The sequence below is a fragment of the Anguilla anguilla genome, chromosome 6, assembly GCF_013347855.1.
Source record: "Anguilla anguilla isolate fAngAng1 chromosome 6, fAngAng1.pri, whole genome shotgun sequence".
Classification (NCBI taxonomy): Eukaryota; Metazoa; Chordata; class Actinopteri; order Anguilliformes; family Anguillidae; genus Anguilla; species Anguilla anguilla.
The window spans coordinates 30,655,279-30,680,363 of NC_049206.1; the positions used below are offsets into that span (position 1 = coordinate 30,655,279).

The following is a 25,085-nucleotide window of genomic DNA, read 5'->3' on the forward strand; positions in this document are numbered from 1 at the left end:
AGGGATATAATGACTCCCTGTGTAAATGGTAAATGGTAAATGGACTACATTTATATAGCGCTTTTATCCAAAGCGCTTTACAATTGATGCCTCTCATTCGCCAGAGCAGTTAGGGGTTAGGAGTTAGGTGTCTTGCTCAAGGACACTTCTACATGCCCAGGGTGGGGTTTGAACCGGCAACCCTCCGACTGCCAGACAATCGGTCTTACCTCTTGAGCTATGTCGCCCCTGTGTGCGCACCAGGAAGGGAACAAGGCTGGGTTTGAGTCCCCTCCACACTACAAGGCAAATAAGGGAACTGAAATCATGATTCTAATGCTAGATCAGTATAAACTTTTAGGATTATGGTTGGACCAGCTGATCTTGTACCAGGCAAAATGCTTTGAAGTGAATGAGGAGAGGCTGGGGACAGAGACCTGGATGTGATTTAGGATATGCTTAAGATGAACTGTATCTGCAGTTAGCATGGCTCCCACACTTGATGAAAATTACTCCCGTATGAAGCTCCTCCTGAATCAAAAACATCAATAGGCTGTGGAACAGTCTGACAGGTGATGTAGTAGAGGTAGAAACTATTGGGGTTTTGAAGACCTAGCTGGATATGGTGTTGGATACTATCTAGTCTGTAGGTAATTAGAGGTACAATTTAGTTAGGAAAATAAGACACATTGTTGGGTTGAACGGCCTGTACTTGTCATGTTACGTTACCTCTGAGAGATGTTTGAACAGGCTTTTTTTTTTCTAACCATCTGGAAAAACTTTGTTTATGCCCTTTGAAGCTAATCCAACATCAGAATCCACATTCTGCTTCAAATGGTTGGTGTTTGGATTTAGATTGAAAGCTTGGGACAGTATTTATTTTTATTTTTTTGTTGATTTAATAGTACAACTTTCTTGTTGTACTGTTCTTCTTACTGTACAGTCGTCTTGGGTCTTTCTTTAAATTTATGGGAATGGGAACTTGTAAGGACACAAGAAGTCCTTGAATTTGTAGCATGGGTAAGTATGGGAACTCTTAGGGTCTGCAACAGTAATGTAACAGATTTTAGATATATTCTACCCATATGCTCTCTTTTATCTAGCACAAAAATGAGACTTGTGATTTACTGAAAATTCATCATTTCTGAAGGAGAGGCAACACGAACATTTCTATAAACTACTGCATTGAATATCATATGTTCTAACACGTTACAATATCATTAGTATCTTTACAGTACCAGTATGTTCTGATTTGGTTTGATGGTAATGTGCCTCAGCGACAAGAATGGTGGCTTAACACATCCTATATCTGTAGTAAATAGCAGCCAGACAAATTGGTGATCAAAATGTATGTCCTATTCACAAAAAACAAGTGTTTATTGTCTTCCTGATTTTTTCTAATTTTTTTGTCTAAGTGCCTGCATTCACTAATATAGTAGTAACCCAGTACTGACATTTTGTGGTATTCCTGGTGTAGGAAGCATGTGGTTTCGGTGTGTAATACCCTGAAGGGGCAGACAAGGACTGGATAAATGTTGAAAGTGGTTGGTAGTTGGGCAACATTCCTTTTCCTCAGCCTGTGATGGCAGAGCAAGAGTCGCTTAGAGACACACAGCTTGTGCTCAACACAGAAATCAGCTGGGGTTCATATTTTGTTGGCATTGCAGGCTTTGCAATGATATAATTTGGGGACGCTCATGTTTATATGCTTCCAAAATTTGATGGCTCTTTTTTATTTTTATTGGTACAGTATATTGGCTTACTTCTGTCCTGCATGCCTTGTTTGCCGTTTTCCTCTGTACCTGAAGGATGCTTTCACAGAGTTTCACATGCAGGGTGTTAGAGAGGGATGGAGAAAAATATGTTGAGAACACTGTTTAAGCGGTGTTGCACTTTCTCTCTCTCTCTCTCTCTCCCCACTCAATTTCAGGGTGCTTTATTGGCATGACATGCACAGTGTTGCCAAATAAAGAGTTAACAGTCATAACAACAAAATCATACTAATAAAAATCAACTATATAACCTGTAAACTAATATACACACATTATACACACATACGACATAAACAGTATGCTGCCATATAAATACAGACAAGAATTAACTGCTGGTGTTGACAGTCATTGAGCTTCTGTGTTTATGACAGGTTGTCACATACAGCGCAGCTAGTGGGGCTGTGTGTCCTTCACCCAGTAGGATGGGTCATTTTTGTTCATTCGGAATTGTGGCAAAATTTGGATGTATTATTTTAATTTTTTCATAGAACTCCTTCCGAATTTAAATATATTTTTTTCAGTGTAGAAGGAAGTATACTTCTGTCTCAACCTCTCCTGTCTCACAGTGATCACATATCCTCTCCTGTTTGGGGTGCTATGTTTGATTGTGTCTTCCTGTTTCAATGGCTAGGCTGTGATCACTTAGTCTGTATTTGGTAAGGATCTGTCTGCTTCATATCTCTGACAGTGGAGAGATATTCTGCCAATTCATAACTTCTTTTTAGCTTATTATAACAATTTAGTTTGTTTTGTAGTTTTGTCGTTATCTCCCAATGCTCCAAATAATAATCTTTTGTTTGATTTATTAATTGGTTGATTTTAATTGAAACAGTGCTGGTCTGAAACTGGTCATGGTTTGGTGCTGTTAGTTGTTCAGTTTGATAGTTTCAGGGCGAGCTGACTGAGAGGACTTCTATTGGGGCTTAGCTCATGGGATAGGAAGGCGTTATATTGGAGGGAATTTGGTTCACTTTGTTTTAGATGAATCCAGAATTTTAATGCTCTTTTTTGAATGTTAATAAGTAAAGGGTAACGGCCTAATTCTGCCCTGCATGCATGGTTTGGTGTGTTTCGGTGGACCTGGAGTATTGTTTTGTAGAATTCAGCATGCAGGGTTTCCACTGGGTTTTTGTCCCATTGTAAGTAGTCTTGATGGCTAAGTGAGCCCCATACCTCATTTCCATATAGCACAGTCGGCTGTCATACGCTGTCAGTTATTTTTGAATCATATTCTTATTGGTATTTTAATGTTGTAAAAAAAATTTTAATGGCATAAAATGCTCTTTTGGTTTTGTCTTTTAGAGCAGTCACTGCTAGGTTAACGCTCCCTGATACATTGATTTTCAGACCAAGATATGTGTAATTTGTGTTGTCTTCCAATATTGTGTTACAGAAGGTGAAACAGAGACCTGGCCTTTTTTTTGGAAAATCATTATTTTGGTCTTTTTAAAATGCTCTCTCTCTCTCTCTCTCGTGTTTCTCTCTCTTGCGTTCTCTCTCTCTGTCTCCCCCTCCCTCTTTCTCTGATTCTCTATCCCATCTTCTCCTCCAGTATGTATACAAGTTATAAGCATTAAGTAGCCTTGGACAGGGCATCTGTTAGATTTTATACATTTTATACAAGCAGCAGTCTCCCTCTCTTTCTTTCTATCTGCCCGGTGGACATTGTCACAGATTGGTCTATGCAGAACGTCTCTCTCTCTCTCTCTCTCTCTCTCTCTCTCTCTCTCTCTCTCACGTTCGCTTTCTCTGTCTCGCTTTCTCTCTCGCTTGCTCTCTCTCTCCCACTCTCCCCCTCCCTCCCCATCGTGTCTGTGCTGGTCTGATCAGCTCTGTGCTCTGCTTGCATTATTAATGGGAGGTTGTGTTTTCCTTTTTTTTCCAGTGATGCGGATGACTGTGAGCTATCCTGCTGAGTAGAAGATTGGGACTGCCTGCGACCCCCCTCCCCCCCCCCCCCCGACTCCCTCTCCATCCCTCCCCCCCACACCGCTCCTGCAGCCATGAATGGTAAGAGTACCGCTATTATAAGCATGTGTGTGGTGATGTGCACGTCTTGAGGAATGGTGTCAATGTATTTCCGAGCGGTTTGCTGTCCCTACAGAGAGAAATTGAGCTGGAACCCTGGAAGCCGCAGCAAGCCAGTCTCTTGCCTACTTTGCTGTTTTTACTACGCTATGGCTCAGTGCTTCTATTTCCCCCTCCTTTGCCAGGTGGGGTGGGGGGGGGGGGGGGGGGGGGGAGACACAATCATACCAGTTGTACAAAGAGTGCAACAATTTGATTGGCATCTGAGGACCAAATTGCTATGATATTTTCTGATGATATTTTATGAGATGCTAATTTTTACATGAGAGTGCTGTTTGTGGGGGAAACTAAAAAAGAGGGAAGCATCAACTTTGATATCATTCTGCAGTTCTTTCCCGGCTGCTGTCAAAGCAGCACTTCTTTATAAGAGGGCTGCAGAAATAACCAGAGGGAGGATGTCACAAAATGTCCATCCCATCCCTTGCCAAAATGCATCATCAATATGGTTTTAGTTTTCAAAAGCTTTGTCTGACAGATTTCGTGAAATTGCCAGGGAAACGTCCACATCTGTGGATCTGGTCAGCGTCGCATATTGCAGGGATATTGATGGATTCAGGGCTGCTTATTACTGAACATGGGTCTGTACTTTTCTGCAGGATCTCTTGTTCTATCTGTCTGTCTGCTACTGGCACGGTCGGTATTAAGATGCTATATGCATGCTTCAACAAATGCTATTCGAGTTTGTGGCGGGCAAGTATATGAGGAAATGTCAGTTTTTCTGTGGGCTGATTGTGGAGTGCTTTGGTGCCAGAAGGTGGCTGACACTTTTTGTGCTGTAGTTCTTGGTTAACTAAAGGACTAGTGTTGTGTATTTCTGTGCTGTTGGCTTAAAATTAGATTTGAGTGAATGCCGTCAGTACATGGCAGTGGCTGAAAGGCATCTCCCTCTTATGTCTCAGAGATACTGTGGAATTAAATTAACGGCTTTAAATGATGCTCTTGAAAGGTAATGTGCAGCAAAGAATAACAACAATGATGATAAAATACGTGACCCTATTAATTTACATTTGCAATTAGGTAGGCTATATTCAGAGTGTTGAATATTCTGTTCTGTTAACAAGTATTTGATATGAGTTAGCTAGTTTGTATTTGACAGAACACTCCACTTCTATGACGTTAGAAAATTTTGAGGAAAGCCTGTACCTACACTGGTTCTAATCAGAATGACTTACTGAAAAGAACTGACATTTTTGCTGTTGAGATGCAGTGGTCATTGAGCAGCTAGCTGGTGGTCATATATGACCTTTCCCTGTTTGACTGTCCATTTAGCCAAATAAGCTTGACTGTACCTACACTGGCACTATAGTGTTATAAGTAATGTGCTCTGGTATCATTAGGCTTAAGGATTTCATTGACAGGAGAAGGAGAAAAGAACCTTGTCAGGTGCCTGTGTGTAAACTGATAAACAAGGAGACTGAAAGCTATGGTGAAAAGGCAGATGTTCTCACTTTGTAGATTTAACAATTGATCCTGTGGAAATTTGACCAATAAGTTCCAGAATTACAAACCATTCTCCAGTGAATGTACACAGGGCACTTTCATATTAGTTATGAGGCACAAAACTCATTTAATACCCAGACGATGGGATTTGAAAATGATATATTTTAATTTCATAATTAATCATTGTGCCCTCTTTTTTCATAAAAAAATGCCGACTTGGCTAAAAATAAAAATGACTCTCGAATTCCCCCCCATTTGAGCAGGTCCCATCAAAGGAATGCACGCCTAGTTAGAAACTCCTCACAGAACGTGTTTCCTCCAAAGCTGTTTTTTATTTATTTATTTTTATAACCCAAACCTGTATTTTAGGCTCATGTCCTCAGCTGTGCAGATTACATATGCTGTGGTTCATTTTTTTTTTTGTCTCACAGTTTGCGTCCTCCGAGCTGCATTATTGTGGTAAAAATTTAGTAAAAATGGCCACACCCACAACTGTTGATTTGCATATGGTGACCATATGTTTAGAAAGTTCCACTTTTTTATAATTATTTAATTTCATACTCCACAGATTCTTTCAAGCCTCAACAGCCTAGAACTAGTTCGCAAAAGTATGTTTCGTCAAAAGATTTAATCCAGATTTGCTAAACTGTTGATGAGTTATTGCCAATTAAAGTTATTTGACTCTTATAGTACCATCTATTGGCAGAGAGGTGCCAAAACTTGCGTGCCTCTGAATCACATACTTCTATTCCAAATTTCATGAAGATCAGAGATAGCGTTCATGAGTTTTACTTACCTACAAGTATTTACTTACTTACATTTATTTACCATATTATTTAAAAAGTCAACATTTTTTTGAAAATTATGGAGGATCAAACTGCAGAGACTAGCTTGCAAGTTAAAAAAATTGGAAATGGCAAATTTTGCCATGTGCGTAGTGAAATTGGGAATATACATTTCGTTCTGCATGAGCCAAGGAATCATTTTGATTCTAGACCACACGGTTTGGGAGTTATGGGCGGAAACATATGGGGGGGGGGGGGGGGGGGGGGGGCTTTGCTGCTTGGATGCCAAAAAATAATAATAATCGGAATGAAAGCAATAGGATTCCAGCAACTTCGCTTTCATTATCTGGACTAAATGGTATTTTGAATGGATAAATTTATTAAAACGTTGAACTTAAAGATTATAAAATATTATCTTATGCTTTTCAAAATCATCTGTTAACACCGTCGCAACGATTTATACAACAGTATAGCTACTGTTATGGAGTATATGGAGTTAGATGGCTAGCTTTGCATCTGGTGGTTCTTTTCCCCTGCATCGTGCGTTAAAATCATATAGGGGAGACTGGGGGCAATTGTGACATGTTTTGGTTTTCACACAGTTACTTAAAAGGAACTGAAGCTTTGACCATTTTTATGTCAGGATCTTCACATTGTTTGATTTAAATGCCCCTGCAACAAACACTATGGTCACAGTATTGACTCTAACATACAATGTCAAATGATAAACACATATGGGGCAAATGTAACATCATGAAATTGTTGAAATTGGCCCATCTAGCATGCCATCTACTCCATTTGCTTTAAAACTGCAGCTATTCTGCCTTATAGGCCTACATCATAGTGAAGGTGTAAATAGATGATTTTGAAGAGCGTGATGAGGTCTTGGCGATCTTAATGATCTTAATTTTAATAGTTCTATCCAATCCAAATACCGCTTTGTTCAGATAACGAAAGGGTTTCCACAAAATTGGATTCCTTCTACCACCTAGTGGTAGCTAAATCACTGGCATACTGTAGGATATGACAAACTCTAACAAGGAATTTATAACGTGATATTATCCTTAATGCTACATCTGATAGACTACTTTAGTATGTCATTATTTGTAAAAATTATAAATTATCCAAAATAAAGAAGGACAAAGACAACAAAAAGAGAATCCTTAGTTTGTTCAATAGTGGTAGGCCACCCCTGGGCATACAGACGTAGTTAGGGCACATGTGCACACGTTCAAATTGGGCAAGTGGCCAGATATCTCAACAACATGGGAAATTGACGTCTGCAAATAACGCGTGGAAGGTCTGAGGCTGATATCCGATAAGCCTATTTGGTTGTTTGGTTTTGCATTATAGCACATTATAGCACAAACACAAACTTCAGTCCATTCATGGAATAAGTACATAAGCGTAGATGTCAAATTATGCTGCATCAGCACAATAAAATATTGATTATTAAAATATTTCCACTTACATACTTTATTATTAAGCAGAGAGCAGGAGTGTATTGAGCTACCAAGTCTGTATAGATTTTCATGTGGGTGTCTGGAAAAATAATTTTAAAATATGCCTACATATTTCCCTAGCACGTTGCACGTTGCATCATTTTATGGGCCCATTGTATCAGCCATAATATTAGTTGATCAGCAGATACCTTTTTCTTGTTTTTTTATGCCTCCGCGACGGCACAGCCATGGTCGGAGGCATTATGTTTTCGGGTTGTCCATCCGTCCGTCCGTCCCATTCTCGTGAACGCGATATCTCAGGAACGCCTTGAAGGAATTTCTCCAAATTTGGCACAAACGTCCACTTGGACTCAAGGATGAACTGATTAGATTTTGGTGGTCAAAGGTCAAGGTCACATTGACCTCACAAAACACAGTTTTGCCTTGAGGGAATTTCTTCAAATTTGCCACAAACATCCACTTGGACTCAAGGATGAACTGATTAGATTTTGGTGGTTAAAGGTTAAGGTCACTGTGACCTCATGTCCGTCCCATTCTCTCGTGAACGCTGTATCTCAGGAACGCCTTGAGGGAATTTCTTCAAATTTAGCACATCCACTTGGACTCAAGGAATTCCGCTACAACTTCCATTGCATTTCTTGTGTTGATTCTTCGAGTTGATTGGTACCTTGCACACTCACACACCTTTCACCATTGGTGTGTGAGTGTGTGTGAATGGGCGAATGAGAGGCATCAATTGTAAAGCGCTTTGGATAAAAGCGCTATATAAATGCAGTCCATTTACCATTTACCATTTGTGTATAAAACCACTCTGAAACCCAAGAAAAATGCTTCCGCTCTGTTCATTTTATCTATAATGTAATAATTCATACGTATATACACACATCCTCCTCTCCGCCACTGCCTCCACACTGTCCTGTTCCAACCTGATCACCTAGCTGGCCTTCCTTAACAGCTTGTTGAGACTGCTGACCTCCAAGCCTTGATACCACCACCCCAGCACATCACCAGATGCAAAAACCAAAACACCAAAAACAGAGCACTGGCTACTGGTTGGCGGAGGCATACAACCGTGAGACAGTATTTCTAGTTTTGTTTTAAACATTTATTTATTGGCTAAGACAACCTTTGTATTATTGTGCATGCCTAAAAAAATGACATTTCGTCTCAGGTTTTTCTGTTAAAGCCTTAATTTAATTTTAAAGAACATTTTTGAATGAATTTAATTTTGTTTCTGTGCCTTTACCTCATGTATTTTGCTTTAGTTTAATAGCCTTTTAAGCTGCTTTGTGATAATCCTGAGAATATACCCTTTTCATTCCTGTCAGTGGGTTTGGATTTGTTATACTGTATGTTAACCAATAGTGTGCTGTGTGTACGTTCTGTTCACAGGCCGGAGTACTGTGTAGATGCTCTGTTCACCTGGCCGATGTATAGTATTGATGTGCTGTTCACCAGGCCAATGGATAGTATAGATGTGCTATTCACCAGGCCAGTGTACTGTCTGGATGCACTTCACCTGGTGTATACAGAAGTATACATTTTTAATCTGAAATTTTCATTTAAAGCTTCACTAGATTATTGTAAAGTAAGAAAAATAAGCGGGTGACGACTCATTTAGAGCTGTGCAAATTGGTGCAAATTTATACTCAGACGTAATGGAACTGCATAATAGAAACATTTTTTGTAATTTATTGAGAGGAGCACATAATTCCGTCTCTCAATATACGCAAACTGATTTTAATCGTCAGTTGCCAATCACTTTGTCATTGATCACTTGATTGATTATAATCCCAACAAATTAGTGCTGACATTTTTGTTTGTTAAACAAAGGCTGATGCTGCTCATTTGTACTAACCATATGATTGTTATTGAATAACATAATTGTTGGGTACAGGTGTTGCAATGTCTGTTCTTCCTTTGAAAATGGCTGCAGCTTTGCATTTTGTCTATGTTGTTACTACCTCTTATGTCAGTATAAAATGTGCTGCTGTAACCAAATATGGTTTGAAAATGCTAATTGCATTTGCAGTGAAATGTAAATGCAGGATCTTCAGCATTGCCTGTAGTGTAGTTAGAGTCTGCAGTCAAACATTTGTGACGGTGCTGGGTCTTTAAGTATGCATGTGTGTCAATAGCACTGAAGGAGGAAACACAGTGGCCCCTCCCTCACTTGATCTGGGACCAGTATGTCATGTTCCTCTTTCAATATTTAAACCTCTGTGAGAATGGCTTTTGAGAGATTTTTAAAGATGTGCTTTGTCACTGCTTTAGGCTACAAGTCACTCCCCATTCTGCCTGAATTTGTTTCATTTTATCCTAGATTCAGTTGCTTGTACAGTGGCAAATTCAGCGATGAATCGCAATGCTGTTTAAATGTTCTGTTTATAAGTGAGAAAGGGTTTGTGCGGGGTTGTGCTGTTCCTTTGCGGTGTGCATACAGTTTTAGACCTGCTGTTTGGGTTGAAAGTAGACTGAAGGAGGATGTGATGTAATTAACAGCGTGGTATTTCCTGTAGGCTGCGAATAAATAAGCAAGCCACGATCAAAGGCCTCGAGATTGTCTGGCTTCGACTTAGAAAACAAAGTTGCCACCGCGACTGTGCTACTGTGCCAAATATTTCTTAAAAATGATAGCATCAATTGATGTGGGTTTTCACAAATGTTCCTTCCTTTTGTGTTGAGTGAGGACCTTTTGTGAAGGTAGTGTTGCCTCAATCGAAGTTGCTTAAATTCCCATTAGGCTTAATGGAAATCCAATCCCTGCGTGTTGCGCTGTTTCTGTGTTAGTCTCTTAATGAGTTCCCTTCATTCTCTCCCTGCAGGTGGTCACAGTGTTTGGGCCATCACTCCTGAGGAGAGGGACAAACACAACAAGCAGTTTGACACCCTCTCCCCCACTCTCGGCTATGTGTCAGGTAGGCAACACATCAGCACCGGTCTAGAACTTTTTGAGCAAAACGAAGCAATGAGAACAACTGAAGAACAAAAAGACGCAGTGTTGTGTGTTTGTACGGTGCAGTGTGCGACGGCCTCCAGGGAGAACTTTTCAAAAACTTCTTTCTTGTTCTCCGACCTCCCCCTCTCAGCTATTGGTCCAAATATCACATGGTTGGTTACGTCACGGTTGAGCGTTCAGAGGGCAGACTTCACATGCTAATGTGCGGAGAATCAACGCCGATCTCTCTTCTGTAGAGATGGGAATTCTGTGAGTTCCTGCATGTTTGATGAATGGTGCTACTCGTTTCAGCAAGTCATCAAAACACCTAGCACACATTCGGAAATAAGAGAAAGTGGACCCCCTCGTCTAAACTCCGCATTTACCAAATGTACAGACAAAACTCTCCATTCTCCATCCTACTCTGATATAAGCCACGTTTCCACCGCAGGAACTTTACCCCCGAACTAGGAACCTTTTGAGGAACTCAGTGCGTTTCGACCGCAGGAACTAGGGTCTAAATTAAGTTCCGGGGTCTTTATTTTACCCCCAAAAACGTCCCTGCTCGGGGGGTAGTACTTTCCAAAAGTATCGGAACCTTTGGGGTGGGGCGCAAGCGCTGAAAATTTCTGATTGGTCGACTACTTGCAGTGTTTTATTTCAACCGCCATGTTTAAAAATCTGCAACCGCAAACCGATTTATTTTCATAATAACTTCAAATAAAACTTGTATGTTATGCGGCGCAGTAGCCTAGTTTTGGTTATAGCCTGCCAATGTCTTGGAATTATAACGTGTGCTCTTCTGTTCTTTTCTTGCTTTAGTATTCGTTTTATAAAATGCTAAGCATTCGTGCTGGGACAGCATATTATGTACCAAAACATTCAAACGGATTAATTTGGTTGCTGAATATTTTCTTCCCGGATTTTCTTTGTTAGCCCTTTGTAATTGACTCAAAACGTTTGATACAGTAATGTGAGGTATGCGGTAGTTCTGCGTAATTCACATTGGTGATACAGTAAAAGCAAACTGGAAAATCACCTTCCGCACTTTTTGTCAGGGTAAAATAACAGGTTAATTCTAGTAATCGTCCCTTTAGCTTTTTCAGACTGCCGTAATTTTACCCTGCCATTCTTCAATTCCACAAAAAGACCAGGAAGACTATGGACTAATTTGTGGTGCATGGTTTGCATCTGGAGGGCACACTTCGCTGCTCGGCTAGCAGTAACTTTGAAGGAAAGCAAACGGTGGCTGTACCACTGCTAATTAAAATTTTCACGCAAGTCCGAGTTTTCGTTCTATTCTTGTCATTTTGCGATTAGCCTATATGGAATTGACGATGAGAAAGTAATCAAACAGCAAATTGTTTACAACGTGTGCATTTTTTCTGCTGTTGTTGCCAGTTAGGCTATATTGGAAATGTGAATGCATTCTGTCGCTTCGGATGTCAAGACATGAAAGCGAATGTTCGCATAAAAACATAATGAATGTGTTTGAGAGGATATATAAAACAGTTACAATCTGACTATTGGTCTGTTATATCCTATTTGTTGCATAACGGTCCAAGTTCAACTACCAACGACAGTTTTGCTTGACAGCGGTAAAATATGCCCAAACGGCTGCAGAAGAATATTTCAATTCCAGGTGATTAAATCGATAAAAATCAATAAATACAAAAGTAACCATATATAGTCATTGTTGGTAACCCGTTGTATATAAGTGGAATAAACCCCTCCGGGCTGTCCCGGTTATTAGAAAATAATGTAGGCTACTTCGGTGGTAGTATGGGGTTACAGAAGAAATCATAGGACAGATGGACCGACGACAACGTCGCTTTTTCATACGTCAGTGGGCTAATTTGCCTAATCTTCATGGGACTTTACACCGCGGTGGAAACGCAGACAACAATGGGCTGAAGGAATCTTTTAGTTCCTTGAAAAGTAGTTCCTGGGACTAAAAGTTCTGGGTACTTTTGGTGGAAACGCGGCTAAACACTTGGAATCTGATCCCAAAACACAGGCTCTGTAGCCACACCCACCCCTCCCCACACAGAAAAGAGCACCATGCCCAGAAATGTCCCAAACATATTTTTGAATAACAAATACAGGTAAGAGGTGCACAAATTTGGCTGAAGTGTGTAAAGACAGAGAATGCCAATGCATCATAGATATGCCTTAGCATAGTTATTTTATAATATTTTCAAATAACAAATCATGCATAGTGTGCCTTTAAGGTGTGTTATTCAACAAGTCTCCAGCTTATTTTCTGCCATAAGAAACAAAGAAACAAAATGACTAATAATAAACTGAGGCTGTGCAGGGAGTATTGTGCAGCCAGGGTCACACACAGCAGCCTTCCTCCCCACCCCTGTCCTCACTCTCTCTCTTGCTGTCTGTCTGGCACTCTCTTGCTCTCTGTTGCTCTCCCTCTCCTCCTGACTGTCTCTTTCACTCTCCCTCTCCTTCCCCCTCTCCCTCCATTCCTCCCTCTCTCTTTTCTTCCTCCTCTCTCCTCCCTTCTCCATCTCTCTTTCTCTTTATCTGTCTGCTGCATGCTGGGATTATGGGTGTGCAGTAGGATGCTCACAGTGAGAGGATGGTTCAGGGTTTTTTCCCCTTTTCTTGTTTCCTTATTTTTATGCTGAGCACTCAAAGCAAATAAATGTATACTTAGACAAACTTTGTAGTAGTAGACATCAGTGGGATCGCTAGGGGTGGGCTTCCGGGGCTGAAGCCTTGGATGTTTTTCGTCCATGTTGCTGGATCCCTACCGCTCTCCCTCACCCAAACGCCCAATGACAAGCACCTACCTGTGTAAAATGAAAGCGATTGGCTTACAAATTAACCAAGATCTTTGACTGCATGATATAATGTAGCCTAAATAAAACGTGAATGAAAGAGTGTGTATTCAGTAGGCATTTCCCAATGGATTCTATATCAATACAGCTACCCATTCATTAGAAGTTGTCCCACACTGCTGAATAGTGTGCTCTTTTAATAAAATAGCCTCTAGATTATATTGTTATAATCTGTTATTCATAACTTCACGTCACCTAACTTGCACTCCTTTTATTTTTAAATGCAGGCTAAATGTTACGCAAACATCTGTGAAAAGACTAACAACGGTGTATGCTATGTAGAAATTCAGTAGGAGATTTATTTCTGAAAATGTAGGCAGCTGACATATGCCTATGGGATTGTTTTGTATTTGCACTGTAGGCATTGCAAATAATATTTATGTTATTAAATAAATGATAAGAAATCGCTTGTGTACTACTGTGCTGGAGCGGAAGCAAGTCAGACTGGTCTTTCGTTTGTTTCCTTCAATTCGTTCAAAGTTCGAAAGACTAAAATGAACTAGATAAACGAAATGTACTGAATGACTCAAATGAAAAAAATGTATTGAAAGACTCAAATGACCAAATTCTACTGAAAGACAAATGGCTGAAATTAACTGATTGTGCTGAATGTACTGACTCAAATGAAGGAAATGTACTGAATTTTCCCTACTGAAAGACTCAAATGACCAAAATGTGCTGAATGTAGTAGTTTCGGTTTGGCCGATATATCGGCCATTATTTGACTTTTTTGACGACATCGGGATCGGCAGTTATGCTGCCGATGTGTCCTGATTTTTTAGTATAATAAGTATAATAAACAAAAAAACAATGATTATTTATATGTACTTGTCTGTTCGAACGTTGTAATTGCTATTTACTAGAATTATCCAGTAGAGGGAGCTCTAATACAAGTGTGAACTGCAGCAGCTGACGCGCTACTTCTCTAATAAGACGTTTGTCAGTCGTGCCTCATCCAATATTCTCCACTGCAAGACTTGTCTGCACAGATTCAATTGCCGTAGTAAAGGTATGTATATTTAGTGAAAGTTTTTAATTAAATGCGTTTATACGACCACTATGTTTATCAATCCTCATTATCAAGCGAGCGAGCTAGCTAACATATTTGGTTTACTTTAGCAAGCTAGCTGGCTAGCAAGCCTTTATGAAGTGGCAGTGAGCACATAAGCAGCGTAGGATCTACATTTCCAGAGGACATCGCTGTATTCTCAAATAAATAACCAGAAAAAATCTGAGATAATGATATTAGCTACTATATGATGCTCTGTCAATAGCCAACGCGTTATTGCAAGCGAGTGTGTCATCTAGTCAGGCGTCATCGTAGCAAGCTAACCAGACAGTAAAAACGCAGATAAAACACTTCTAACATGGATCATTTTAAGCCATGTTATCTAGCTTTGTCGTGATAACATGGGAGAAGGATTGCTGTTGGAGAAGTGAATCAACCAACAGTTAGCGCGGGTAACCTGCACGAAAGCGCATTGTAGTTTTTTTCACGTAGCCTTTCATCCAGTCAATTTAATTTCATGTAACGTTACACTTGATTCACTCTTTAGGTCCGCTAGATAATGTCTTACTCTTTGAGATCATGTAGTAGAAATAAAAAAAGAAAATATAATTAATGTATATGAGAATAGATACTAAGAAATAATAACAAATTAATAACAACAACAATAATAATAATATTCATAAAAATATATGCTTGAAACTGGAAAGTTGATTTTTTAAAATTAATTTTTATAGAAAAATTCAAAAGAAAGGAGTAAAAGAAAGGTGTGGAGTTATTTTGATTTCACACACTTAAAGATGGTGTTAATATATATATTTCATGTAATATCATATTTTACTTTTTTAATCTAAAAAGTTCTTTGTGTGTTTATTAAAATTTTTGTTTGCTTATAAGTTAAATGTTCTTAAATATAGAAACTTTAATAAAATATAAGTTTTTCAAATTTATTTGAAAATGTTGCACTTCTTGACAAAATATCGGTAAAAACATCGGTAATCGGTGGGCTAGGACTCTCCAAAATCGGGATCGGCATCGGACCCAAAAATCTGGCATCGGTCGGGCTCTAGAATGTAGCCTACTGAAAGATTCAAACGAATGAAACTACTGAAAGATTTAACTGGTACGAAAACTCGAAAAGAAGCTTACTGAAAAAGTGATACTGACTTGAGTGTGGGCATACTAATGACTAATGGCTGAGCAGCAGCAACACAAACACAAACAGGAAATGGTATGTTTGCGAAAGAAGTGTTCAGTTTCTTTGAAAAATAGTATCACTGGGATCTTAATTACATTAATGACAACGTTGATGATAAAAAGAACTTTTTTAGGGCATACTCGCTGCATTTGGGAGAAAAAATCAAATTAGCCCATGGACCATATACAAAATCCAGTATATCTCTATAGCATTTTATTATTTCACTTGTGCTAAGAAACAGCATTGCCCTTAATACAGTATGAACAGATTGTAGCAATGAAATTAGTCTTATTTGTAATTCATAATAAACAATTAAATGACGTGTAGGATTTCACAGCAAAAGTGTTTGGTTTGCGTTTGGTGATCAGCCCAGGTGCTTAAAGGTGTGCTGGTCTCCACAGTTTGGGGCCGAAACTGGGAGCTCACACCGAGAGCGTGTCTCTTTATATGAGTTACGTTTAATTTCAGTTTTGTTTCTTTTAACATGACGGGGAAAATTCCTATCACAGAATCAAGAGAGAATATTGCCTCACATTTTGTGTTCAATTGTGCTTGTCACAGATGCATTTTAGTATCATAACATAAACATTGAATAAAATTCTGCATCAATCAAACCACATTGTTGTGTTAAGCAAATTATGTAAACTTTCAACATCCCACCAAGGAAAAATATGGTCCATGTGAACCCGTCTAAATGCAATAATAATGTAATATAATAATAAGTATTACTATAGCCTATATTATTTCAATAGTAGGTATAACCTTTGACATTGTGAACCGAGCTTAAGCATGTCAGAAACTAAGAGTAAATAGGGCAGACCAAGGTAAATTGCCTGTAATGCAAAACCTAACACGGGTAAAATGCAACACGGATTTCAGGTAAACACACAGAATTATCATGTCTTTGTCTCCAGCTAACGCCAGGAGAGTTTAATAAATATTTTGGGAGATATTTTTACCGGAAGTGTTTTTCAGTTACTGTATTGTATGTGTATGTCAAGGAATCCTGATGTATGTAATCGTAAACAGTCGTTTAGTGACTGTCTATGTATTGCATAGTTTTGATATAGCAGCTTGCGGGGATTGCTAGCCAGGTAAAAGTGCAGACACCCCCCGTGGGGTTGTTAGCCAGTTGTCAGTCGATTATTAATTAACCAATTGATTGATCAGACTTTATCCTGTCTGAGTTGAATCTACACTTATTTAACTCAACTTTAACTTCAGGCAACATAGTGACATGTGACATCGAATTTCATTGTGGTGTAATCATAGCCAAGGTTGTTTGTATTAAAAATTATCTCTAGTTATATTTTCAGAATTAAGTCGTTAGTTATTTCCCGGCTATCCCCTATGTTCGGAAAAATTTATTATTTTTTAACACAGCAGAACCAAACCGAAGCATCACGTAGGAGGTGCACTGCAGTCTGGGAAAATAAATTTAAAGACTCAATGACTCGAAAGTACTAGCTATTCATTTAGATGAACTGCCTCAAACAAACGGATTTATTTTAATTAATTAAACTTCCCAACACTAATAGTAGTGCATTTGTTTCTGCTCTGGGTGTGTTGGGATGGTGTCTCATTCATTCATTTTTGGCAGTAGGTGCTTATTTTTCTAGAATCTCCAACATTAGACACATCTCTGGGTTTTGCATGAGGGTTAGGCTTGTTACATACTCTTATGCGCAACGAGCAACGCAAGGGGCGTTTCTTACATTCCATCATAAGAAAAATGTGTAGTCCCAATTTTGCAATCCGACAGAAACACGTGGTGTGATTCTATGTGTTTCCATTAGAGGAGCTAAAAGTAAATGCTTTTCAACAAACAACTACAAACAAAGTAGTAATCATTTCTGCTCCAAGGTTACTGACTCCAACCAGATTAGCCGACTGCCACCTTGTGGATTAGTAGTATATGACGTCAGACAGGGCTAAACGAAGCTGGTAAACGTGTGTATCGTATGTAAGCAATGAGCTTGCATATGTCCTGAAAGTGCACTGGCATTTGCTTTCCTTGCGTAGAGTATGTATCAAGTCATATAAGATATACACAGGTACGGGAAATTGACTACTCTGTGTGAAAAAATTCTTCCTAATGTCTACATGGAATCTGCCTTTTGTTAATTTGAATTTATGTCCCCTCGTTCTACTAACAGAACTAAAGAATCTCTTGTAGTTCACTTTGAGGCTTTTAAATTCATAAAGGGGATCAACAATCAAATCACCCCCGAGTCTCCTTTTACTAAGTTTGAAGAGGTTAAGCATCTTGTCTTTCCTCATAGATTTTATCTTTCATACCAGGAATCAGTTTTTTTGCTCTTCTATGAACTTTTTCCAGAGTCTCTATATCTTTCTTATGGTACGGTGCCCAGAACTGCACACAATACTGGAAGTGTGGTCTAACAAATGTATTGTATAAGATAAGTATAACTTCCTTGGATTTATACTCAGTACTTTTGGCTATATATCCCAGCATCCTGTTGGCCTTTTTTTACTGCTACATCACAGTCCCTAGAACCAGAAAGGCTTTGATCAACCATTACTTCAAAGTCTTTTTCAAACAGAGCACATTCCAATTTTGTTCCTCCCATAAAGTAATCCTGCCTAATGTTTTTATTTCCCACATGCAGAACTTCACATTTGGACATATTAAATTCCATTCGCCAGGTTTCCACCCACTTCTGGATTTTATTTAAATCTTCTTGGATAACTTTAGTAGCTTACAAACTATTAGCTGGACCAGTTTTGTATCTTCTGCACATATGACTAATTTACTATGTCCCTGTCAAGGTCATTGATATAAATGAGGAAGAGCAGTGGTCCCAGCACCGATCCTTGTGGGACTCCACTTCTAACAGCTCCCTGCTCAGATAATATACCTCCTACTTCTACTCTTTGTGTTCTACCCTGTAGCCAGTTCCGAATCCACTCTGAAATACATCCTCTTATTCCTACTGTCTTCATTTTACTAACAAGTCTCATGTGTTACCGTATCAAATTCCTTTTGGAAATCTAAGTAGTTAATATCATATAGCCTACCTTGTTATAATCAAAACACTTGGTAGCTTCTTCAAAGAATACCAGAATATTCTTAGTCATGGCTCAAGAAGGTTAAACGATACATGTCCTGGATCAAAAACTCCTTGACCACAGGTGTGTCAAATCTAAGGGTGGATATGCAGAACTACTAAAGATCTATGAATCAAAAAGTAAGCAGTGTACCCAGTGTCTCCAAATCTATCCAAAATGTCTAAATTATGCATTGCTGTAAGTGGGAATTACAAGCTTTCCGCCAGAACAGTGGCTTAAATATAAGGCCTCTTATATCTAGGGGTCCTGCAACATATCCAAAATCTCTCTAAAAATCAATAAAATGCTTTTTGTTCATTATAAAGCATATACATGTGCCCCTTATGAATGTTTAAGGTGAAACATTGATATCAGATAAAAGAAATTATGCAAAAACATTATCACACTATGTGGTATAGTACCTAAATGTGTAATCATTAACTCTTGTGTGTTTTTCTGTACTCTGTATTATGTAATGTTTTCTTGATTGGGGTTGGGATGATATTAAAACAATATTAAACCGTCCACCACGTTTTGGCAATGTTCCAGCTTTCATGTCATATCCGGTGCATGAAACACAAACACTACTGAACTACCAATGAACGCTTACATTACAGTGTGAAATATCCTCATTATAAAATACCACTAACCTATTTAAAGGCACTCAGTTTTTATAATAACGTATATAACCAAAATATTTTCATCAATAATACTTACATAGTAATGATGAAATGTTAGTAGTGTTCAGTGGATCGAGACAGAAAATCCATGCTGTCTTTCTCCTCTTCTGACTTACTCCAGAAAACTATGTCAGCTCGGTATATCAGCAAACATATGGCACTGTTTATCCTAGGGGAAAATGTAGATTTGTCCACGCTACCAAACAGAATCATTTTTAAAAAACATTTTTTTGTTTGGGGAAAAAAATATTGAAAATATTGGGCCCTAGATTTATCTTGTGGGCCATCAGGTGAGCATTTGTCAAGAATGTATTTACTTGGCAGGTGCTTTCAGCCAAAGTGACTTACAAAAGCATTTTGCATGGTCAGCAAAAACTACTAGAGCTAGAGTTAGGCAATGTTGGTCTTAGAAAAACACCTGTTGCAGCCCACTGCTCTGTGAAGTTCCAGTTGCTTGAGTTTTTCACTCTGTGCTGTCTTTGCCCCTGCAGGAGACCAGGCGCGAAAGTTTTTCCTGCAGTCTGGCCTCCCCTCAACTGTGCTCGCCGAAATATGGTAACATCCGAGCAGAAAAATGACCTACTGCCACTCATTGTATTTCAACCTCATTATGCACTGTATTCTTACTACACTGTGAGTTTCATACATCATAATTCTGCTTAAATAGTTCAACTGATATTTGTGACTAGGTTGAGGAGCTGTCTGGGAGATCCTGTATGTGAGGTGACATGGGAAAAAATACATTGGAATGTATTTTACTCAAAATACAAAATACCCTAGAAATGAAAGTATCAAAATAACTGCAGAATATGGGTTCCAACAATTTTATCAAAATAAAATGGATTCTAATATTTAGAATATACCAAAATGTATTTCTTGATAAGGATCATGTTGAATTGTCAAGAGCATAGGACCACATCATTTTGCCATGTACCTTATTCTGGATAACAATTTTGTTTGTTTCCTACAAAAATTGTTGCGCGTCCTGGTCAAATGGAAGAGGCCTTTTTTCATAAAAAGGGTCTGCAGGATATCACCAACACCATTATGTTTTTGTTTTTTGGACATACAATGCACAAATTTCCTTATTAATGAAACAAGTCTATGTGTCTTGGAAGATAAATAATGTTTATCAGTTTCCCATAGTTGGTGTACCCCTGGATAATCATTGAGCCATTCAGAGTTGCAATTGGGCATGTCAGATTGATGCGAGCAGAATTAATTTAAGTTAACTCACCCGCAAAGCACAAATGTGAGACCACAATGATAGGCTAAATGATGAGTGGATGAGCAAATCGGATAAGTGGATTAACAAAACACAGTGATGGAACAGAGCGAGGGGAAAGTAAAGGGTATATTTATTTATAAAGGGAGACCAGGATGTGAAAAAAACAGACATTCCTCTTACTGTTTCCTAATACAGATTATCATCAGAATTTCTCCAGGCTTATAAAACATAAATTGCAAAATAGACAAAACATATTTCAAATACATACAATTGAAATATTGCTCATTCTTGTTTGTAAGCTTGCCAAGAGGGAGCTAGTTTTCCATGATTGTGGGAAAAGATATTTTCAATTTATATAAATACTTTTTATTTTCCTTTTATTCTAAGGAAAATCAGAAATTCATATCATAATACAAGCATTTGCATCAGATCTTCGGCAAGTAAGCATTAGTGTATGGATTATTGAACTGAATGAGACTGAAGCATGTATGTTGCACTTAAGTTAGAGAAGAAAATCTAAATCAGAGTGTTTTGAAGAGGTGTTCCTGCATCCATGGATAGAAACACTGGTGCCCACAAGCCTTGCTGGTTGTATTGAGCTTCCTGCTCTGACCACCACTTCCCCCATCATCCTCAGTTGCTCCAAAAAGTAAACACTACTCTTCGTTAGCGCTGCCCACGTGTAATCAACTGGCCACACAAAGGCAGGATCTTGAGTTACAGCCCCAGATTAAATCAGGGTCCCCTGGAAACCAAACCCCACAGCTGGAGCCGCTTCTAAGTTTGCGGTGTCGGAAATGAAATTGTGATGTACACTATGGTTAACTCAGCTCAGATATGAAAACGAAACTTATTATTTCCATCTCAGCTGAGAATATTTTGAGGCTGCAGACAACCTCAGGATTTTTATTCTGAATGGAAGCACTTAGTGTTGATTAAGTAGCTATGATTTGTTGATGTCATTTTATTATTGACATTATCATTGATGGTTTAGCAACAGTTTTAGCTGCTGCCAAATTGTTTGAAACTTGTTTGAATCTGAATTTGTATTTGGCTCTGCATTTGTTGTGAAGGGCTCTGGCAGACATGAACAAGGATGGGAAGATGGACCAGCTGGAGTTCTCCATTGCCATGAAGCTGATAAAGATGAAGCTGCAGGGCCAGAGCCTGCCCAGCTCTCTACCCCTCATCATGAAGCAGCCGCCTGTACCCGCACCATCTCCCATGGCATCTTCCTCAGCCCGCTTTGGTAAATGCCCTGCCCACTCGCACACACACACACCCTCTGGCCTTTTGTCTGGTTAGAGTAGGAAGCTGGAAAGATTAGGGGATTTCTCCTGCACGGTCATTTCAGGAAGCCATTGCATTGAACCTGTAGACATCTGTGTCCTGGTTTCTTCAAGTTACACAAGATGCAAGGGGTGAAATGCATGGCTGGTGTCACAAATCTTTGAGGCAAATTCACGTGTGTTCTGTTGGAGGTGGACTGGACCCAAGGCCTGGTCTCGTTCATGCAGCATGTGTTCATTTTTATTGTAACGTAGGTCCTTTTCTGCTCTGACAGCTATTGCAACACTGTACCATAAACCTTTGCCTAGCAGGGGTGTGTATTGTATATGCCTGTCCGTCCGTCTATCTGTCCGTCTGTCTGTTTGTCCGTTCATCCTTCCACCCACCCACCCACCTGCCCAAAACATCAGGTTGATAGAATGGCACGTAGCAAAAGGAATGCAAGTTCACAATAAACTGAGTTCAATATCGCAAGGCTTTATTTTCTAGCTTCTACATACTCCATCTCCCTCTTCCACTTTTCCATTATTGGTTCTGATTACCACTGGAAACCCTTCTCTCCTGTCTGCAGCTGTTTATTTTTTAAATGTCTGTATGTACCACTAGAGGCCAAACAACAGCTACAGTGCTCTAAATGGCAGTTCTGACTGTGTAACTTGAGGAGCAACTTGAGTGATTCAAAATGTAAATAAATGGGGAGGCTTGTGGTGCAGTCCAGAGGGCAACCAAATATCGGCCATATGCAATTCTTCCCACGGGAGCAGGGGGGTTTGACCCCTGTGATGGCAGCTCTGGCCCCTTCCCTGCCAAAAAATATGAAAGGATGAGTGTCCTGCTCTCCTTTTAAAAAAAAAAAAAATGCAAATTACCTTTTCAATTTTCCCTTTATATATGTGCCTTTGGTTCTCTAACTGTTGTTATGCCTGTGTATCTCTCCAAGGGATGGGATCCATGCCAAACCTGTCCATCATGCCTACCATGCCCATCTTGGCACCAATGCCTATGACTACCTCCATGACGTCGATGAGCACCATGGGAACCATGGGGCCACTGATGCCCACCGGGCTGCCCATGTCCCTGGTGCCATCCCTCAGCATCCCCACCCTACCGAACGGACCAGCAGCAATCTTGCAGCCAACTCTTGCCATGACCACAAGTAAGTGGGTGGTTCTGCCTCGCTCGTCCTTTTGCTCAGCCCACTGTATTAATCTGTTGCATATGGGGTCAGGTGTGGGACATAGGCTGTGTTCTTCATTGGTTTATTGATCTGTAGAGCGTGGACAGGTATAACCCATATGGCAAAAACCTAATTTAGTCCCATAAATTGTTGCCTCAGGTCAGTAAAATCCTATAGGAAGGAGGGAGGGAAGAGGGGTTGGGCAATTCAGGCCCTCAGCCTTTTGAGAATTACTTGGCAAGGATAGGGAAAGTATGGGTATGATTCATTTCTGTAAGTAATATAATGACAAACTTTTCACCTTTAATGTCAAAAAGAAAGAGTTTCAGGAGCGCCACAAGAAGGTTTCTTGTTTTCATTAACCAACAAAGCATTTTAGTTCAGTTGCATGGAGTTTCTAACCTACTTTATTAGTCTTTTCGGTTATGAGATGTAGAACTTATGTGAGGGGGAAAATAATTGGTTTTAATGTCACTTGCGACAAATACTATTTATGTTTCCCTCAGGTATTCAAGATACAGTTGAACAGTACAGGCCAAAAGTTTACATACACCTAGGCTAAAGATATTAAAACTCAGTTTTTCACAACTCCGCACATTTCATGTTACCATACATCAATACGTCAATTAGGACATCTACTTTGTTCACATCAGATATAATTTTAAAACAATCGATCTGAGAGAGATTTATTTCAGCTTTAATTCACTTTATCAGAATTCCAGTAGGTCAAAAGTTTACATACAATTTGTTAGTATTTAGTGGCATTGCCTTTTAATTGCTTAACTTGAATCAAACGCTTGGGGTAAGCTTTCACACTGATGAGTAAAATGAAAAACACTACAGTAAGAAAATGTTTAGACTGTTTTTCTGGGAGTGTAATGATGAAATCAGTGCACAAATACAAAAAGGTAACAAAGCAAATATTTACAGTACTAGCCAACACCATGTTGATTATGGCGGTCTCTTGCTCATCTGTAAATTTCCGGCCTCTGCCACCTCTTGCTGGTCGTCTTTCTATGCTGTGAAAAGTATATACAGTATAGGCTAGACATATTTAATAAATGTAAGACAAAACAACATTACACTATACTTTTCTCTAAGCACTGTAGATATCCATAGAAACTATAAAGTTACATTACTGTAATTACTGTAGAGAGTATAGAAGACTACTGAAGTGGTTACTTACCTATTCTTATCTCTAAATGCCCAGATAATTGAGACTACCGTGAAGCGGCTCAAATTCGGCTGGTCTCACTGCCCAGCTTCGGTCATTGTTAGGCCATGATTGAGTACATGGTCAACCAAAGTTGCGCGGATTTCATTAGAAATATTGGCTCGCCTTCCCCTTCCTCTTCCTCCTCCTCCTCCTCTTCTTGCTCTCACTCTTCCTCTTCCTCTCTGTTCTCCATGCTGCTCCTTTTTTTCCCCAACACAGTAGAGGTCACCTGAGACCTCTTTTATACTCTGACACATGATTGAATTGTTTTGCCAATTGAGTTTGAACCGGTGAGAAGTGAGTGAGACCAATTGGTAATTAGGGTGTGGCATTTTGAAGGCCAGTGTTTTCCAGGTGAACAAAGTGTGCTGAATGAGATTTGTGCTTACAGTTTTGCAAACATGTGAGTTAGAATTGCTATTTGAGTGAAAACAATGGAATTGTGCTTAGAGTTTAGAAGTGTGGAGTCTTGTTGTTGATGAGCTTCAAGTTTTCAGAATTGTGTGCATAGTTCAATTTTTTGTGTATACAATGGAGAAAAACTGTAAGTGTTTAGAGAATTAGGCCAGGGTAATTAGTTGGAATGAAAAGTGACATGCAGCAGCCCTGAAATGCTGGGTTGTGCTCCTGCTTCACGCAGTGCTTGTGAGAGGAGGTCTTGTTTTCATGTCCCTGCAGCTCTCCCACTGTCCAGCTCCTTCTCTTCTCCTCCACTTGGGTTTGGAGGAGCCGGTGTGACGAAGACACAGTCTCTGCTGGACCTCGGCTCAAGCAGGTGAGTGCCCAGGGGAACAAGGCTGCTGAAAAAAATAATGTATTGAGATGTTCTGTCTTTAATACAGGTGTGACTTGTATTTTACGTGTGAAAACCAAATCTGTTTTCAGTATTTGAAAAAGAACA

At 39.4% G+C, this 25,085-nt stretch overlaps 1 protein-coding gene across 6 annotated transcripts in view; it reads left to right on the top strand.

The window, feature by feature from the left end:
• The window catches only part of itsn2b (intersectin 2b), a 140,102-nt gene that overhangs the window by 24,302 nt on the left and 90,715 nt on the right, over positions 1 to 25,085 (top strand). For 5 of the 6 annotated variants that reach the window (XM_035422487.1, XM_035422491.1, XM_035422486.1 and 2 more), the window contains 6 exons: positions 3,637 to 3,761; positions 10,353 to 10,445; positions 19,765 to 19,828; positions 21,575 to 21,750; positions 22,732 to 22,947; positions 24,863 to 24,959. In XM_035422487.1, the coding sequence (XP_035278378.1) occupies positions 3,755 to 3,761; positions 10,353 to 10,445; positions 19,765 to 19,828; positions 21,575 to 21,750; positions 22,732 to 22,947; positions 24,863 to 24,959 (653 nt within the window). In that variant the 5' untranslated portion in view covers positions 3,637 to 3,754. Of the gene's footprint in view, positions 1 to 3,636; positions 3,762 to 4,398; positions 4,418 to 10,352; positions 10,446 to 19,764; positions 19,829 to 21,574; positions 21,751 to 22,731; positions 22,948 to 24,862; positions 24,960 to 25,085 lie in introns of those variants that run through there. The other variant, XM_035422489.1, reaches the window with a different exon arrangement.